The sequence below is a fragment of the Dromiciops gliroides genome, chromosome 6 (assembly GCF_019393635.1).
Source record: "Dromiciops gliroides isolate mDroGli1 chromosome 6, mDroGli1.pri, whole genome shotgun sequence".
NCBI classification, from domain to species: Eukaryota; Metazoa; Chordata; class Mammalia; order Microbiotheria; family Microbiotheriidae; genus Dromiciops; species Dromiciops gliroides.
The window spans coordinates 234,023,664-234,043,413 of NC_057866.1; the positions used below are offsets into that span (position 1 = coordinate 234,023,664).

Here is a 19,750-nt window from a genome sequence, read left to right on the forward strand (position 1 = left end):
CCCTTCATTGGAGAAAGAGAGGGACCAGAAGATGTACAAATTGGATGTGCAATGAAACTACATTGTTTACTTACTTTTCTGAAAGGGGCCTATGAGCTTCCCTTGAATTTCACTTTATGCTTTCTAGTTTTATTGATAGAATAAATTTTAATATTGATGAGATTTAGTTCTTCCACTAGTACTTTAGCTCATCAGTTAGTAGACAAATATGGTGTTATATTAATATTCATAAAACACTCTATATGAAAATTCATGTTTGTAACAATTGTGATTCTTAGCTCCCTGTGCTTTCTTTCGCTCTATGCTACCAGCTAGAAAGAGAACACATAGAACTAAAAGGTCATAGGGTCGTGATTTATATTTCTTGCTTTTTTTCTGTTCCATTGGTTATGAAGAGAGGCAATGTGCACAGTAGATAGATCTGGATTCAAGTCCTGACTCTAACACATGCTGGCTTTGTGACCTTGGGCATGTCACTGAACGGCTCTAGACAGCTTTCAAAGATAATGACTTACAAAGAAGGTTCTGACCTGCATTGGTAGTGGAAGTTTCCTCACTTGGGAGTATCAATGAATTCAGAGAGCTAGTCTCAATCTCAGTCTTTACTCATCATGGATTGCTATGAGTTTGTGGGTATCTTACAGTTGGCTTATACTAATTTTCAAAATTGTTAAATTTTTGGTGTAAACATTTACACCCTGAGATTGGCAAATGCTACAAATTAGAGTTAATGGATTTTTTTGTGCTGGAGAAAATGTTAATAATACAGTTTAAACTTAAAAATGTATCACACATACACTCCCCACCCTGCCCCCAGAGAACCAGTTAAATATTTACTAACACATGCATGATGAAATATTATCCATTTATTATTATTTTTTTCAAAGTGGTAACTAACCTTCTGGTATGTCACCTGGACTAAATTCAAAGATTTTACAGCTTGGCAGCTCCTATAAGAGCTTGAGTTAAATTGGCTTAAGCTTGGAGAGCTCAGAGAAAAGTCTTATTAGATGATTCCTACTGAAATAGGACCATTAGCCTACTTATAGTTAATATACAAATTCAAGTTGTGTTAACTACACTGGCTACCCATTTGCTTTGGGGTATAAATGTATTATGAATTGATACGATGTATGATCATCTATCTTTGTTGTTTATGTGTTTCGGCCTGAAAAAATTGGTCTTTTGGTTGTATGGAATTCTTTGATTAAAGAAAAGGACCCACATGAATGGCATTTTGGAATTTTTCTCAAGCTTGTGGTCATTCAAAAAATACAAGTAAGGGCATTCCCACTTTCCATCAGACAATTTAATCTCAGGAGAAAACAAGGATGTTGAGCAAAAGAATAATTAAAACATAATTGTCAAGCACATTAACAATGGCTAAAAGGTCAAAATAAATGTCAAAACCTTTTCATTTAAACCATTTTAGTTGTACATTATATTTAATTATACAAGAATTCCAAGGCCTTAAAAATAGAATGTATTTCCTAAACATGGGGCAAAAAGAATAATAGTATTGTTTAAATGGGAAATTGCCCATATTTATCTGGATTAAAAATACTTATGGCTAATGCCTGTTAACAACATTTATCAATAGTACTTTACTGGAATTAGTATAATAATTGAGGCAGTGGCAGTGCTTTTTAGTTCTTTTGAGAACTGTTTTTATTTTTTCCATCTATTTTAACTACTTATCCACTAGAGAATAGCTCCCTTTTATCAGGCTGATTTTATTCTGCTCTCTCCTTATATACACTTCATTTCAGGAAAAAAAATAACACTGCTCTACTTCCTGTTACTAGAACTCAGCATTCCATCACCTATTTGCTTACTTTTGAAAAAGCTGCCTTTCAGCCTGGAATGCTCTCTCTGCTCCAGCCTCTACCTCTCAGAATTCCTAGCTAACCTGAGACTCAGTTCGCACTCTAGATGGCAAGTTTATAGGTACTTTCTGATCCTTCTAGTCGCTGATGCTCCTTCCTTCCTCAAGTTAATGCTGTATATACTCAATTCTTTACGTGTTCTATTCCTTTTCACCTTAACACCCCCTCCCCCCAATAGAATGTAAACTCCTTAGAGTCAGGGAATGGTTTGTTTTCATTGTTTCTCCAGTACCTAACTCATAGAAAGCATTTAATGAATGCTTGTTGGATCAGGAAACACCTGATGATTTGCAAGAGTGAGCTCTTTCCACTGCCCCTCATGCCAATGTTGTGGGTGTATGACGTGTGTATGCAGTTAGATGGTTTTTTCATATTTGTAACTCAAATGTTTAGCACTGTGCCTGGCATATAGTTTTCAAAACAGTTAATGCATTGCATTATTTTCAAGAGAGAAGAGATACACAGACAGGCAGACACAGAGAGAGAGAGAGAGAGAGAGATCTCATGAGTCTCACAAATTTTATCCCCAAAAATGAATTCAGGAATGGAAAATTACCCTCAAATATCTGCAAAGCAAATATCTATAAATATTAGATACTCTCGGTTAAAATAAATAATAATTCACAGGACACAGTGTCCAAGAAGAAACTGAACAATAAAACCCATGATCTCATAATTTTTCAAATTTGGGTAAGAAAGTAAAGTAGGCTAGGTGGCACCCTGGATTCAGGAGGACCTGAGTTCAAATCTGGCCTCAGACACTTGACACTTACTAGCTGTGTGACCTTGGGCAAGTCATTTAACCCTCATTGCCAAAAAGGAAGGAAGGAAGGAAGGAAGGAAGGAAGGAAGGAAGGAAGGAAGGAAGGAAGGAAGGAAGGAAGGAAGGAAGGAAGGAAGGAAGGAAGGAAGGAAGGAAGTTAACTAGAAGCTCTAATACAAGGAACCAAAATGAACCTCAGATCTTCCTGAAACTTGATAGAATGGGACTCATAACTAGAATATGCCCAAGGAAATTAATACCTCATTAACAAAGAATAGGATAGGTATAAGGGGCAGTGGAGGAATATTTTATATCTAGACAATTCAATCATGTCAGGAAATACTGTAGAGCATTTGACAGAGACTTAGTGAGAAAGAACCAAAAGTCACTTTATTCTGAGAGTATATTTACTACAGGCCACCTCTACATGAGAATGAAATAGGTGAAAAATTTTGGAAACATACAGAATTGGGGCATGATATAGCAGTGATGAGGAATTTCAGTTGTCCCAAAAGATGAGAAGCTAATTAAATTTCGAGTTCGTCTTAATGATAATTTCATTCTTCAAGAGGTGAAGAAAGTAGCAAAAGGAACTGCTGGTCTTAATTAGATTCTGATCAGGAAAAAGGAATTAGTTGTTGAAGTAGAAATAATGAGACCCTTGGGAAGATGTGATAAATAGAATTTGTGACAAAGAAAAAAAGAAGGAAGTTGGGCCTATTCCAAAATGAACACACAATTTGGGAAGAGTAGTCTTTGAGTTTAGGGAAAGGTTGGAAATTACCCCAAAGCCCAGAATCTACATAGAACAGCTATCCAGGAAGGATATGGGAAGACCAGAAGAATAAATTCTTATGCCACAAAATAATTATGATGATAAGGAAAAGCTAAAACATTCCAAAGAGATGCATATGGATACACAAGGAACTCATTAAACAACTTACATTTTCAAAGAATACATGTAGAAAATGGAAGAAAGTAGAGGAAATAGAGGATGAATAAAAAGTGGTGGCATAGTTCTGTGGCAACAGAATCACCAGAGTTAGCTAGCAAGAAGACCTTGTTGTTGTCATTTGTCCATCATTCTCCAGGAGGACCATCATATCAGGACTTGTACTGAATTGGATTTAAGTGAGGGAGGGCTATGCAAAGTCACCAGCCTCACTGTCTCCCCTGGAGCCATCTAGGTCCAGTGGATGTTTTCCCTGGATGTTTGAGGCATCTGGGCTTAAGTGACACATAAGTAGTGTCATGTGTCTGAAGCCAGATTTGAACTCAGGTCCTCGTGACTCCGGGGCCTGTACTCTATCTACTGTACGACCTACCTGTCCCATGGCAAAAAAACCTAATGATGAAAAAATAAAGTATTTTTAGTAAGAAAAGAGAAAGAAGCAAATAAAAGGTAAGACTACTGCTACTTGGAGTAATTATGTGATGAAAGGGGCAGATAAAAGTGTTTTTACTTAAATAAAATATTTTAGCAACTACTAAAAAGTGTTTTCAGATATGGCTCTTTTTCATAGATGGACAATTTGATCCCTGAAAAGAGTTTGAAAAGAACTTTAGCTTAATAGAAAGTACAAAAATGTGTGTGTGTGTGCCTGTGTGTGTAATTCAATTTGCAAACATTGCAGAGAACACACACACACACACACACACACACACACACACACACACACACACACACACACAAGGTACACAAAGGTGTGTATCTTTCCAGGCAGGATTAGGACAGTTTGGGACAGGGGGAAAAAAATGTGGCTCTGTATTTGAATTAATTTAATGGTTTAAAGGAATAGGAAATATTTTTTATTAACCTGAAAGATAATCAATATTGATTATGAAGAAATAGTTTTGAGGACACAAAATGTGATAGAGGATAATGGTCCCTCAGCTCATTTGCATAGAACTGTTTTAACACAACAGGATAAAACTAACAAAATGAAAAATCATATTGAGTAATGACTGTTAATTGCACATGAGAAGATGTGATGAGTTTGTACCTGAATCCCTGAGCAGTAGGAGGTTATGAGTTAAGCCACCGGATAAACAGGAGGCAGAGGCTGTGAAGTTACTGTGGTGAAGAGATTGAAGAATAGGCAGGAAAGGAAGATTTCACATGGGTTGAAAAGTTGTTTTGAGTTTCTTGAGAACTCTGGAGAACTCAGAGGAAAAAGTAGTCAGCTGTCAAGACTTTGTTAGTTCCCAGTTGACTGAAGAAAGGTTAGGGTTCCAGTCATTGCCCTTTGATGTAACCTAATAATTGAGAAATAATTCTTGACTGATGGCTTAATTGTGCACTACAACACTCTAATCAATTTCTGAAATCAGGTCACTAATCCAGAGACAGCACAAGACATTTATGTGACCTAGAAAAGTTTGAATAGTGCACCTTTTAAGTCTTCACCAAAGTCTTCTGATGCATGGTCTTCTCTGTAACATATGGAAATTGACTTGTCACAAAATAAATAACTATTCCATAGAGAGTAGAATTCTCAAGAATTAAAATATGTGCATTCATAAGAAGAAATATTAAAACATATCCCTTGTCATACCTCATTGCAATTTGTGCCTTAGGCAGATAATTGCCTTGCTTATTCCTAGGCTTGGCTCAGCAATAATGAATCATATCTACTGATGGCATCTGATTCCTCTAAGGTACATTTTATTCATACAGTGTTTTTTTTTTATAACCTTTCAGCATTTCAGTCTTATCAAAATGGAGTCATGACCATTATTATGTAAATGGTCCAACCGAAAGGAAAAGAAAGAAAAAATAAGAAAAGAATGGAATTAGCAATATAAAAGGCGCCAAGAACAACTTTTTAAAAGACAGCAAGATAATATTTAATCCCCAAGTTCTTGGACTTTGAGAATTAATATCAACCCATCTAAAATTTGATCCTTTTTTTAATCAGATATTCTTACAAAAGACAAGATCCTCAAATTAGATTATTTTATAGGGAGTGAGATTTTTGAACAAGGAAGGAGAGCTATTTAAAAAGGCACTTTAGGGTTGGAATAAATCCCTTCTTTCTCTTCATCTAATGTCAAATTCATATTCACATTATGCATTTATCATAGTATAATTTATGTTATATTGTTCTTTGCACATGTCCTTCTTCCTTTTTAGACTGTAAGCTTCTTGAGGGCAGGAACCACATACTGTTTGTTTTTTGCATCATTAACCACTAGCACAGGTGGTATCCAGTAAATGTATGTTGTATAAATAAACAAATGAATATATTGACGATCACTAGACACAAAAAAAGTACTTCAGCACTTAGAAACTCAATGGCTTGAAGTGTACTGGTTCCAATCACATATTTTCAAAGAATTAAAAATGACATTCTCCTTTGGAACTTAATAAAATTGAAATTAGGCAAATAATTTAAATGTTTCCTATTCATAACAAGATAATAAGTGATTTGGTAATCCAATACAACTTGAGCTTTCAAAAGAGAAATATCAATTAAATATAACATTTTGTGGGGTGGGGCAATGAGGGTTAAGTGATTTGCCCAGAATCACACAGCTAGTACATGTCAAGTATCTGATGCTAGATTTGAACTCAGGTCCTCCTGAATCCAGGGCCAGTGCTTTATCCACTACACTACCTAGCTGCCCTAAATATAACATTTTGAAATAGATATAGATGTTTCAAATTCTGATTTTTAGTTAAGGATTAAAATTATTTATAATGTTTCCCTTTCTTTAGAACACTTTTTTTACTAAATGTACATTTAGTACATTTCCTTTTCAAATACTATGATGTATATGTTGGACATTTTTTTTTTAAAAATTGGATGTTTGCAAGTCATAATTATTTTTGTTTTTAGGAATTGTCTTTATTTCTTACTATTTTATAATTCTTTAAAATCCCTTATAATATAGGCTTATATTATTTCAGGGAGCAGATAATGGAGGTATGCTTCTAAGATTAAAAGCTAATGGCAAAAAAAAAAATGTTAAACTACTGGGTGAACATTTCAGATCGTCTTATATTAATCAGAAAAGTACATTTCTGTGCTGCATTGCAACAAAACACATAATCTTAGAGAAAAGCATCAGGAAGTTAGACTATTTCTAAGAGGTTGCATAAATTCTCATGATACCAGACCATGGAGGGGAACTTTTGAGGAAAGACATATTAGAAGCATCTTGTCAGATCACTAGGGACCAAGCAGATCTTGTCAGATGATGGCAACTTTCTCACATTTCTTTTTCCTTGCTTCCAATCCCCTTCTCCCCACTTTCCAAGGCAACCAGGAAGTCATTAATTATGGGTTGGACTAAAGGCCTACTGATGTCCCTTAAAACATTTGAATTTCTAGAACTTGGTGAATAAAAGCAAGTAATTCTAGTGGTACTCTCACCACATTGTTGTTGTTGTTGTTTTTCTCATTTGAACAAGAGTTCCTTGAGATCATGGACCACTTGGTTGCTTTTCTTTGAATACCCAGTGGTCACTCAGCACAGTGCCTAGTACATAGTAAGCAGTAATTAAATGCTTGTTGATTGACTGTCTAGTAATTCTGCTACTCATAACTCTCCTCCTTCTTGTGCTTGCCAAAAAGTTCCAGGGCCTACCAGGCACAATTTCATTTGGAATCAAAAATATTCCTCTTGAGAAGTCCTAGATTATGGTTACCAGATAGATTAACATATATTTGTGCTTGTCAGGCTCATACCCTGGGCTTTGGAGTTAAATGAAGAACTAATGGCCTGGCAAAAATGACAAAGATGAGGAATTCAGAGAAACAAGGGGAAACTTGTAGAAGTTGCTGAGAAGCAAAGAAAGTAGAACTCACCAAAAGTATCTAAGTAATGACTACAATGAGAATGAAAACTACACTAAAAGGCAACAGAATTCTGACTAAATTCTATGACCAATCCTGTTCATGTTACGTAGCCCCTTCTCTACAATGGAATGCAGCTTGATTGAGGGCAGAGACTATGTCTGCACCTCTCCTTCCTCATCTGCAAAATAGGAATAGTAGTATCTGTGCCTCTTACCTCACAGGGTTGTTATAAAGATCATATAAAATAAAAGAGGCCAAGTTCTGGGTAGACCATAAAGTGTAACAAATGGATGCTTTCGTCATGATTATTTAGTGTGTACATGAAGTACTTGATGCCCTCATACTTTAGCATTTTCTAGGCAAGTCAATTACAAAAATTGAGTTGGCATCAAGTGAGGCCAACTCCTCCTTCTGCATCTTCAACTCAATTCCAGTAACCCTCCTTCCCCTTACAGCTGAGCTTTTAGACAACACCCTTATTATGATGGAACAGTCTCCAAGCCAGTCCTATATCCATTGCAGCCATAGCTGTCTCTGGAAGGTCTTCTCATCCCACGTCCCATCTTTACCAAAACACTGATCCTTTGTCGCATGGGATGAGACTAAGCACTATCACAATACTCCAGACACCTAGGAAAAGGTACACTCAGAAATACACGCTCTTCCCTAGCTGCTCCCCTGCTGGTCATTGCCCACGGAAAGAAGCATGATGACTGAACACATTAGGGAAGCAGGAATGTCCTAGCCATGTTCCCTAGGCTCAGCTGATTCTCATTTTTATTCTGTAAATGTTCCAGACTGCCCCAAAGTTACCAAGGTATGCCAACGAAACAAAATCTACTGGCCCAGAAATTCTCTCTTCCACTATAAATATTAAGGTAACAGCATAGTATAGTGGAAAGAACACCAGATCTGGATCCAGACTTATGCTGATCACAACAGTACTAACAGTTTCTCCCTTTTAAGATACTTTTATTCATGTTTCTCATTGCTAAGAAGGAGCCATAACTTAGATTTCCTATGTGGACCTAGGGGACAATGGTTCACATCAATAAGGAAGTGAATATCTTTCCTTCTTTCATTCACATGAAGCAGCTGTTGGCAATGTTCCTCTAAGTCCCTGTCTTTGATATGCTGTCTTCCCTAGAGCCAGTTATTCCACACAATTCTAAACTAGCATTGCGTAGGTCATTGCCCTATATCCATCCTTCTTTGCCCAGGACTCTCAAGGGGCTAGTAGGTGCCAATAGCCATCCTAGTTATACCTTATAGCACAATGACCCAAACTGTACCTCAGTGGTCCTGCCAGGAGGCTCTGCTGGCTGTTCCATCTTACTTTGGCTGCATCCCCACGTATAGACTTGAATTTAAAAGTCTAATCTTCTCAGAGATTCTATTCCCTCTATTAAACAATGTCTTCTTGTCAGTATCATGAACACTAGTGATTGACTCTTCTTCACAGGTCAGTTTGTGTCTGCCAAACTGTCTAAGAATTCTCTGCCTTCTTATTTATCTACCCTCTTAGAAAGTTTTTTTTTCCCTTTAGAGCAAGGATTCTTTTTTTTTTTTTTTGGTGTTTTTTTTTTTTTTTAAGTGAGGCAATTGAGGTTAAGTGACTTGCCCAGGGTCACACAGCTAGTAAGTATTAAGTGTCTGAGGCCGGATTTGAACTCAGGTACTCCTGACTCCAGGGCCGGTTCTCTATCCACTGCGCCACCTAGCTGCCCCTAGAGCAAGGATTCTTAACCTGGGATCCCACTGAGGGTCTGCTGATGGAATTTAGATGGGGGAAATATATCTTTATTTCCACTAACCACTAACTAAAATTGCTACTTCCTCTATTAAGAATAATTTTTTTTTTAATTCTTAGAGGGTGGTCCAAAGGCTTTACCATATGGTAAGAAGGGCCCATGACATAAAAAGGTTAAGAAGCCCTGATCTAAAAAGGCGTGCACTAACTCACTGCTGAGCTACACATTTTATCATTCCCAAGGGCCAAGAATAAGTCAAGGCTTGTGCCCATCAGGGCTCCCCATTCCTCATTGAGAACACCAACCTCAAGTGGTATCAGCATACTTTGGGACGCTGCTTAGAAAGTGGAGATCAAATAAAAATCTGGCAGTCAACCCTGTTTTAAGTGAAATTTTCCATACATGCAACTGTCAGAGGAGTCCTGATGAAAAGAAGAGAAATATATATATATATATATATATATATATATATATATATATATATATATATATATATATATATTTGTATTAAGAATCCTTCCCTATACAGGAAAATTCAGACCTTTTCTAGTCTCTTCAAGGTCTTAATCCTACCCTGGAAAGACCTTGCTCTTTGGAAATAACTCACTTTCCTGCTTTTCATGGAAAGGTACAAGCCCCCATCAGACAAGACCTCCCTCCCCTTCCCTTCTCCCTCTCCCTCTCTTGCTCCCTCTCCCCTTCCCCCTACCCCTACCCCTCCCCCCTCTCTCTCCTTTTCTAGAAGAGGTGTCTTTCATTTTAAATGAAGTTAACCCTCTATGGCTGTGCCTTTGCCATTTGCTGAAATTTTGTTCCTTCAATTGCCCCCTCTCTCTTTCTACCTCTCTGTCACTTGATATCTCTGTCTCTCTGTAAGTTTCTCTCCCTTTCTCTCTCCATCTCTCCTGTCTCTCTATCTGCATGTCTCCTTCTGTCCCTCTCTGTCTCTGTCTCCGTCCCTCTTTGTCTCTCTGTCTCTGTCTTTCTGTCTCTGTCTCTGTACCTCTGTCTCCCTCTCTCTCTCTCTCTCTCTCTCTCTCTCTCTCTCTCTCTCTCTCTCTCTCTCTCTCCCTCCCTCCTCTCTCTCTCTCCCTCTCTTTCTCTCTCTCTCCCTCTCTCTCTCTCTTCCTCTCTTTCTCTCTCTCTCTCCCTCTCTCTCTCTCTCTCTCTCTCTCTCTCTCTCTCTCTCTCTCTCTCTCTCTCTCTCTCTCTCTCTCTCTCCTTTCTATGGTCACCAGTCATTCTTCAGTTCCTTAAAATTTGTCCTCTATCCTCACCACTCTACCTGAACTATTTTCTCAGGGGTCAACTTCCTGATTTCCAAAATGTTTTTTTTTCTTCAATTTTCATCCTCCCAGATTCCTCACCTGCATTAGGTACCAACATCTCCTTTTTGAAACTCTCCTGGGCTTCCATAATACTGTCCTTTTCTCAATCTCCTCCTACATCTATGGCTATTCCTTCCCTCTCTGGTCAAAAGACATTATATGTCATGAATGAATGAATGAAGCAATTATTAACTACTGAGCATGTGCCAAGTCCTGTACTGAGAGCTGGAGGTGCAAATAAAAGAAAGCAAAACAGCCCCTGCCCTCAAAGAGCTTATATTCTACTGGGAGAAGAAAACATAAAAAGTGGGGAGGTAAGGGGCATCTAGGTGGCACATTGGATAGAGCACGAGCCCTGGATTCAGGAGGACCTGAGTTCAAATCCGGCCTCAGACACTTAATAACACTTACTAGCTGTGTGACCCTGGGCAAGTCACTTAACCCCAATTGCCTCACCAAAAAACAAAACAAAACAAACAAAAAAAAGTGGAGAGGTAAAAGGCATGGTACACATGTGGCAACATGATGCGGAAGCTGCAGGAACTGCTGTAGAGGTATGGCTCCTGGCCAAAAAACAGAAGGCAAAGCTCAGCAAAGAACCCGAGTTCCTGAGGCAAGGGCATGAAAAGGACGGCCCGAGTTCAGGCATCATGCTTGTTACAGAGCCATTTAAGGATGGACTAAGTCTTGGCTATTTTATGTACCCACATATCTGGAGGACCCTACAGGTCAAAGAGTCATAGGGCCGCAGCTGAAGAGAACCTCAGGGACCCTAGTGCAGATGAAGCGATTGAGGCCCGCAGAGAACAACTTGCCAGGTTATGAGCAGCAGAGCCAGGATCTCCACTCTGGCTCCAAAGTCTGTGGAGATTTTTGCAGCACCGGACTGTTGTTGCCTGAGGTGCAGTAGGATTCATGATTATCAGGCTCATAGGAGGTCACATTGATCTCAGCACTATTCCCATAGGCTCTTAGCTGTTAATGGGGAAGAAGGAGTCAGGAGTTCAATTCCAACCAGGACCAAACTCCACCCCCCCCCTTACTCCTATTTGGAAACCGATAACTGCCCCCACCCCAGTGATCAGAAAACTGAAAATAACTCCCAAGAGTCATTTCATCGCAGGTCTAGGATCTCTAAAGGAAGTATGCACCCCTTGTCTTCTTTTATATAGCTATTGCATTTTCCTTAATCTCTCTGTCCTATTTTATTTGACCTAAACTTTGAGCATTCACCCACCTTAATTCAAAGTGATAGGTGAGAACAGCTGCGAGCATGCAAGCCTGACCTGTCTAGGGGTCAAAGTCAAAGGTTTTTCCTACTTCTCTAGCAAAAGGTGCCTCCAGCTTATTCTAGTCAGGAAATGACCTGTAAGTGATTCCTGCTTGTGTGTGTTATAAAGTTCTGAAATAGACCCATCCTTTCTATAGACCTGATATTTCTTCTGACCCTCCCCCTTCTGCAGCAGCCCCCACTTTACTGCCAAAGCACTGAATGAGCTCTGTGCCCAAGATCGAAAAGAAAACAAAATGAGAGACTATTGCCATACAAATTGATAGCAATTGAGTGTTCTCTGCGGTGTCTGGAGTATTGTGGTCGTTTTTGGTTTTGTCTCTGTATATGACAAAGGATCAGTGTTTTGGTAAAGATGGAATGAGGGATGAAAAGACCTTCCAGAGACCGCTATAGCTGCAATGCTGTGGAGACTCTGCTCCATCACTATAAGGGTGTTGTTTGAAAGCTGATCTGTAACAGGAGGGAGGGGAGAACAGGGGACATTGGGATAGTACTGGATTGAAGATGCCTGGGGAAGAATTGATCTCCTCTACTTGATGATAGCTTAAGTTTTGTCAGTTACTTGCCTAGAAAAAAAATGCTAAAATAATAGAGTTTCAGGCACATTACATCCGTGCTGAATATCAAACAACTGTGTCCATTTGTTAGTACTTTATGGTCTACCCAGTGCCCATTTGTGAGCTTTATAATAACACTGTGAGGTAAGAAGCACTAATGTTTTCCCAATTTATGGATAAAGAAGTTGAGGTGCAGGAACAGACCTGCCCTCAAGATGGATGCATTCCATTGGGGAAGGTGGGGGATGAATAACATGGACAGGATTGGTCATTGCATTTAGTCTGAATTCAATAGCCTTTTAGTATAATTTTCATTTACATACCCCCTCATCCCAATCCTGTTTTTTTTCCAGTGATTTTGGTATGTGCCTCAATTTTCTGATGTAGAAACAATATTCTTTAAGCATTCAACAAGCATTTAATAATGGGCAATTACTATGTACTATCCCTTGGTCCTGAGGATATAGATATTAAAATGAAATGGTCCCTATCCTTTGTGGGGTGGGATATAAGGAAGAGAGGGGAAATGAACAAAAATAAGCAAATAAAAATATGTAAAAAGTAAATAGAAAGTTATTTGGGGGCACTAGTAACTAGGGCGATCAGGGTCTATCTTGGGAGATAATGGTGAGGAAGGAATGTATTGTAGGCACCTGGAAGAATTTGTACGAAGACATGGAGAGGGGAAATGGAACTGAGTTTAGGGCAGTTTGAATAGAATATCTATTGTATGTAGGAGATTAGCATGTAGTAAGCCTGGGAAGAAAGACTGTGAAAGGATTTAAATGGCAAACAGAAGCATTTGTATTTTACTGGACATCCAGGCCTCTCCTACCTCCTCCTTCTTATGGAAATAAACAAGACAGAACTTTTGCCTGGAAAACAGAGTACACAACACCTACACAATCGATTGACTCAATTGAAAGATCAGCCAGAGCAGTTCTGAATAGGAAATGTCACATCTATGGAAATCATAAAGAAATGTTAGCTATTAGTAAAATAACAAAGATAGAGTACAAACTTTTGAGAGCTGAAACCTCCCCACTGGGGAAACAGAGGGCCTACAGTGAAATACAAAAGCACAGGCCCTTACTCCTTATGGCTAAAGTTGACATTCCATATGCTATTGACCTGAATTTTCAACTCTGATGGTCAAATGTCCATCAGCTCAACATTAGTCACCTGCTTAGTAGAGAGATCAAACCCTTAGGGATGCTCTGCCTTCAACTTGATTTCCTTTAGTGCCTTAGTTGTCTGTCTCTAGAATCATAGTTCCTTTGACTCTAACCTCCATCTGAATTTCTACCTTAATATCAAGGGACAAGTTCCCTGTTTGAATAATTTATTTGTGTATTTCCAAGTCATACCACTAATCTCTCCCATCTTCAAACCATTTATATTTTAAGACCTCTATTGACTTGGATTCTAGACTGATTCCAAGTAATTTTCTAATTCATTTTGCTCTGCATATAATAAATACTCTAATATTCTAGTATTTCCAGATTTTCAAAGAAAGAATAAGTTAACCTTTGCCTTTTATTTAGTAAAGCAGAGGTATGTTAACTCTGATATCAAGGTGGCACAATGGAAAGAACATTGGTTCTGGAGTCACATGACCTGGGTTCAAATCCTGCCATTTATGTGACCTTGGATAAGGCACCTCTCTGTTACCATACACAAAGCCAGTTACTACCCGTTTGACCTTGTGTAAATTGTTTAATCTCCCTGGGCCTCAGTTTTCCCAACTCTACAATAAGAGAGAGTTCAGAAAATCAGAAGTATAGTTGGGATAGGAATGAAGGTTGGCCAGCCTGGAGCCCTTCCCCAATATGGAGGCCTAGGATGGAACTCACCAATGAGAGATGGGAGCTAGCATGGTAGAGGGATTATCTAGGTGCATCTGAGGCATGGGGTTGAAGTCTACAGAAGCTTCAGCACACTTTTAGGAAAAAATATTCTGCATGTCACTAATGTGCCTGATGTCAGTTATTAAAATAATTATTTTATTAAATTCACTTTATTTTATTTTATTCACATTATTATTATTAAATCCACTTCAATTGAACAATTCTTTACTGAATGTATATTATGTATGAGTACAATGACAACTTAAAAGAAGCAAATCTGTGAAAATGATATACATTTTTCTAATGACTTTGATAAAAATTTCTTACAAATTTCCTTATAGAGAGTTGTAGACTTAATAAGGGTATTTTTATTAATTTTTTTTAAAAACTTCTCTCTCCTTTGTAGGTGGTAAAAATGATGATTATTGTTGTGGTGACATTTGCTATCTGCTGGCTGCCCTATCACATATACTTCATCATTACTGGAATATACCAGCACTTGAATCGATGGAAATACATCCAGCAAATCTACCTGGCTAGCTTTTGGCTGGCCATGAGTTCCACCATGTACAATCCGATTATCTACTGCTGTCTCAATAAGAGGTAGGGATGAAATGAATAAATGTATGAATATAACTTCATTATCAATTTTTATGCAAATGCATTAAGGTCATCTTCAATCGTGGTGTAAATTTCCAATAGGAGGGAAAAGAGGAGTAAAGGGACACTTAACAGGGATGCTTTTACATAGATACTTTTAAAAACTTCTTATAATTTTGGCATTAGGAGGAAAGATATCATTTTAAGAATCCCATTTTAAGGGGGCAGCTAGGTGGCACAGTGGATAAAGCACCTGCCCTGACACTTACTAGCTCTGTGACCTTGGGTAAGTCACTTAACCCTCACTGCCCTGAAAAAAAAGAATCCCATTTTAATCAGCCAAACAAGCATTTATTAAGCACCTACCAACTTTGTGCTAGTCACTGGTAATACAAAGATAAAAATGAAAATAGCCCCTGCCTTCATGGTGTTTATAGTTTAAGGGGAAGAGATAACATGTACATATAGGTATACATAACCAGGTCTTCATAGAGTGCAAATTCCTTCTGAAGTCCATAATTTGGTCTTCAGTAGAAATTTTGTCAGCCAAAGAACTATGCATTCAATTTTTAAAAGCTGAATTAACACTTTTAAACACAAAATGACGTACATTAGCTATTATAGGAGTAATATTGGATTATCTTTTTTCTTTAGCTTTGCTTACTTTTCCCCCCTCCTCTTAACTCCAGTTATATTTGGGAAATATTTTTTTGTTTAAATTAAGAGTGGTAGAGTGAAATCACAGTCAAATTTGGAATGCATCTCAAAACAAATTAGAAAGAAGTTGTTTCTGTTGGCACCATTGTCTACAGGTTTTTTTCTTCTTTGGCAAGCCTGACTCACAGAATGGCCCCTACTTTATATACTTATGCCAAGTTGTTCATTTCAAATCTCACTTCTAGCATCTCTTCTTTTCTTCTATTCAAATAAGCCATGTTCTTTATGATAAGCTGCTTGCATATTTTAAAATAAGCTGAGAAGAAAAATTTTAATTATTTTTAAAAGATTTTTCCTTACAGAAACTAAAGCCTGTTGGATGACTTCATATGAAATTTTAAATCCTCAGAAACTAACCAACACTAATTCAAAAGCAGGACATCTTCAAAGAAGAAAAAAGTATGTTTTTCTTTTATTTTTGAAAAAAACATGCTTTGAACATGACCTGCTTATTGAACATTGGAATCTGAGCCTTTGAAGCAAGACCTCACTAAAGTCATCCCCCTTCATCTAAGCCATTGCAGATGAATCTCTAGACTAGCAGAGTCCAAACTTTTTTAATCATACCCCTTTAGGGGAAAAATTGAGTATGTATCCCAAATATTCTTGAATTTGCTTATAATTTTTATACACATATAATGTAGTAATAATTATGCTCTTTATAAAACTTGCACAAAATAGAGATTTTAAAGGGATGAGTTCAAGAAGAAATAATATTTTATATAAGATCCAATAGGAAGCTATTTGGAGTTTGCTGAGTAGGGGATGAACATGGGCAGTCCTGTGCATTGGGAAAATCTCTTTGGTGCTGTGTGGAGGATAGATTGTGTTGGAAAGAGGTGGGAGGCCATTATAATAGTCATATCATTTTATATATATATATATATATATATATATATATATATATATATATATATATATGTATTATATGTGTGTGTGTGCGCGTGTACATGCATATGTGTAGATATGTAAGTATGTGTTTATATGTGTGCATACACATGTGTGTATATATATAATTTTTAAATATAATTTATATATATATATATTCTGTAAAACTATGCACCACTCAAAATGAAGATGTGAGAGGCAAAGTTCTTACATACCAGCTCCTGCCAAAGTTCAGAGATTGACCTCAGAAGGACCCCTGCCTCATCTAAGAGGTGATTCTTGGGGCTGAAATGGGTTAGGTTGCTTGGACAGGGCCATTTTCCTAGTAGTACCTGTACAGCTGTTGCTGTGGTCGTCCAGGTCAGAAGTAAAATCTCCCTAAGGTGCCAACATCTGGTGCAGTAGGGAGAAAGATAGGAGGAAAAAGTGAAGGAGAATTGTGGAAGAAAGCTAAGTACGGTTATGTTAGATACAAGCCTTGTAATTAAGGGAAGATAGAATTCATACCCCCACCCCCATTGGAGCATTGTGATGATCCTTTTGGGATATGACCCATAGCCCCTTTGGAAACCATCCCAAAGACCATTGCTCTACAAAAAAAGAAAATCTCTTTTGGCAATTCATTCCAGTGCTTGAGGTAGCTATTTGGTCTGAAGTGAGCTGTGAGCCTGGGCAATTCACTTAATTGCTGTTTTGCTCAGTTTCCTCAACTGTAAAATAACTACTTACCTTGAAGAGCTATTGGGGGGGAAGGGCAATGAGGGTTAAGTGACTTGCCCAGGGTCACACAGCTAGTAAGTGTCAAGTGTCTGACTCTGGATTTGAACTCGGGTCCTCTTGAATCCAGGGCCAATGCTCTGCATCACCTCGCTGCCCCATGGGTTATTTTGAAGATCAAATGAGATATCACATATAAAGTACTTAGCACACTGCCTGGCACATAGTAGGTACTTTATAAGTGCCTTCCCCTTTATGATTCAATTTAAACTTGCTTCCTCCTTTTGGTATCCCAGCATAAATACTTGCTGTTTTCTATAAATTTAAATGTATTTTCCCTCCCATCTGTTCCACTGTAACGATTGGAATGACGCCACCTGCTGGAGACTTACTGTAGAAGAGTTCTGCCCATGAAGCGAAGGTCTTTGAGGGCAAGACCAGGAGTCAGGAAGGGACTCGGGCTAGTGGGAGGAGGAAGGAAGAGACTGGCGCTCGGTCTCTCTCTCTTTCCTGAGGACGCTGGCGGAGAAGGGAGCTAAAAATGTGCTCTCCCTTTAATAGATAGAAATCTAGGCCTTTCTCTCTCTCTTTACCAAATTCTTATTCTCCTTAATAAATGCTTAAAAGTCTAACTCTTGCTAAAGCTTGTAATTGATTGGCGACCACTCATTAGATATTTTAGACAGTTTAGCTAGAATTTTAGCCCTTAACACATCCTAGTTTCCAATCCCATTTAAGCATATTTCCAAGGTTAAAAAAATTCAGTTTTTCATTTCATCTTGTTAATTATTCTCGCCACTTTTCTCCAAACCCTCTCAAAATTGTGGGAGCCTAACTTTAGAAATAATATGCTAATATAGACCTTGCTGATTCTGCATATAGGGAACATTTTACCTTGTAATTCCTACATCCCAATACTGATTTTATAAACACCACATTGCTGTTTTTTCAGCCTACCATCTACTATGACCCTTAAATATGTTAACCTCTCTGCAATATTCATTCAATCCCTGTATCCTGTATTCTCACTTGAATATACAATTTAGTATACAATAGACAATACATCTTCAAATTCACATTTAATATGTGCCTATTGTTTGAAGGAAAGAGGAAAGCACAAGGAATTCGAAGATGAAAAACTACACGATGGCTTTCCTTCAGGAGCTTATAATCTAATTGGGGGGAAGTTAGATGGCACAGTAAATAGAGCATGTAAGGAATTGGTTGTGATTTGGGGTTTCTGTGACCCCATCTTTGGCTGGGATTGGAGGCCCTGGCGTGTGCCTGTGAGCACTGGCCTCACACTGGACACCCCCATGCCTACATGGGCCTGGCCAAATTATAATGACTAGAAGCTTTGTGTGGAGAGGTCAGGTGATCTTCAGCATCCGGAAGCTGGGGGGCTAGCATTTGTAGATTCGCTTGTTAGTTCCATCAATCAGGGCTGCCAGCCAATTAGCTTGGGGCTGTGTGTGTGATCGGCCCCGTTTCCTGTGGGAGTGGGGGCTTCTGGGAGAAAGAAGGGAGGAAAGGTTTCACTTCTGGAGGCGTGAGGGAGGGAGCAAGACATTGGAACGCTGTGCAGCGGGTTCTCTTTGAAACTGCTATTTCTGGGTATTGGTGAGTTGTGGATTGCATTTTTTCCTTCCTTATTCCTTTTTTTCTTTGTCCCTAGTTCTAGTAACCTTATTTGTGTTTTAAATTTGTTCCCATTAATAAACTCTGTTTTGTTTTTTAAAGAGGCTGTTAATCTCCTTTCTTACCCCAATATTACAGTAAGCCACCCAATTAACACTCCCCATATTAAATTTGGCCCTTACAAGCACCAAGCCTGGAGTCAAAAAGACCTGAGTCTACATCCAGCCTCAGACATTTACTACCTGTGTGACCCTGGGCAAGTCATTTAACTCCGTTTGCCTCTTCTGTAAGATGAGCTGGAGAAGGAAATGGCAAACCACTAGAATCTCTGCAAAAAGAAACCCAAATTGGGTCATGAAGCTGCTAAACAACAACAATCCAATTGGTTGGTTGGTCCTTCATTCTCAAAGAGGACCAAAATGACATCACAATGTTAGAGTCAAATTACAGTGTGTCTGACTGTGGCTGATCAGACCAATATGAGCTCAGAATGCTCTACCACAAGTTGGACACAACTAGTCCATTTAGCTTGGATTCTCTAAATGTGTGCACCTCATGTTTCCTTTGAGCTACTTCAATTCTACTTTGCTCATAGAACAAAGCACTTTCTCAAATGAGAGCACACAAGCCTTAACTTTTATGGCCTTCAGGAATTTCTTACACTCAGTTTCCTTACCTGTGATCCTAATCGTACCTACCTCATTGAATAATTGTGAGAATCAAATGAGATGATGAATGCAAAGCACTTTGTCATTTTAAAAGCACTATAGAAATGTTCATTGTTGTTATATCCTTTTGTATATATTCTATCTCTTGTTTCTGGAAGGTGACAAAATTGAATCTAATCCAGATATTGAAGTTTATTTAAAAAAAGATCTTAAAGCAATTAATTTTACCACTCCTTTCTTTTATAAGCTTTTTCAAGGGAAAGAACTGCATTTGTACTTTGCTAAGGTATAGAT

General features: G+C 38.2%; 1 protein-coding gene across 1 annotated transcript in view; it reads left to right on the forward strand.

Annotated features, from left to right (window-relative positions):
* The window catches only part of TACR3 (tachykinin receptor 3), a 121,928-nt gene that overhangs the window by 92,524 nt on the left and 9,654 nt on the right, over positions 1 to 19,750 (forward strand). The window contains exon 4 of the mRNA XM_043969723.1: positions 14,635 to 14,831. Within this exon, the coding sequence (XP_043825658.1) occupies positions 14,635 to 14,831 (197 nt within the window). The remainder of the gene's footprint in view (positions 1 to 14,634; positions 14,832 to 19,750) is intronic.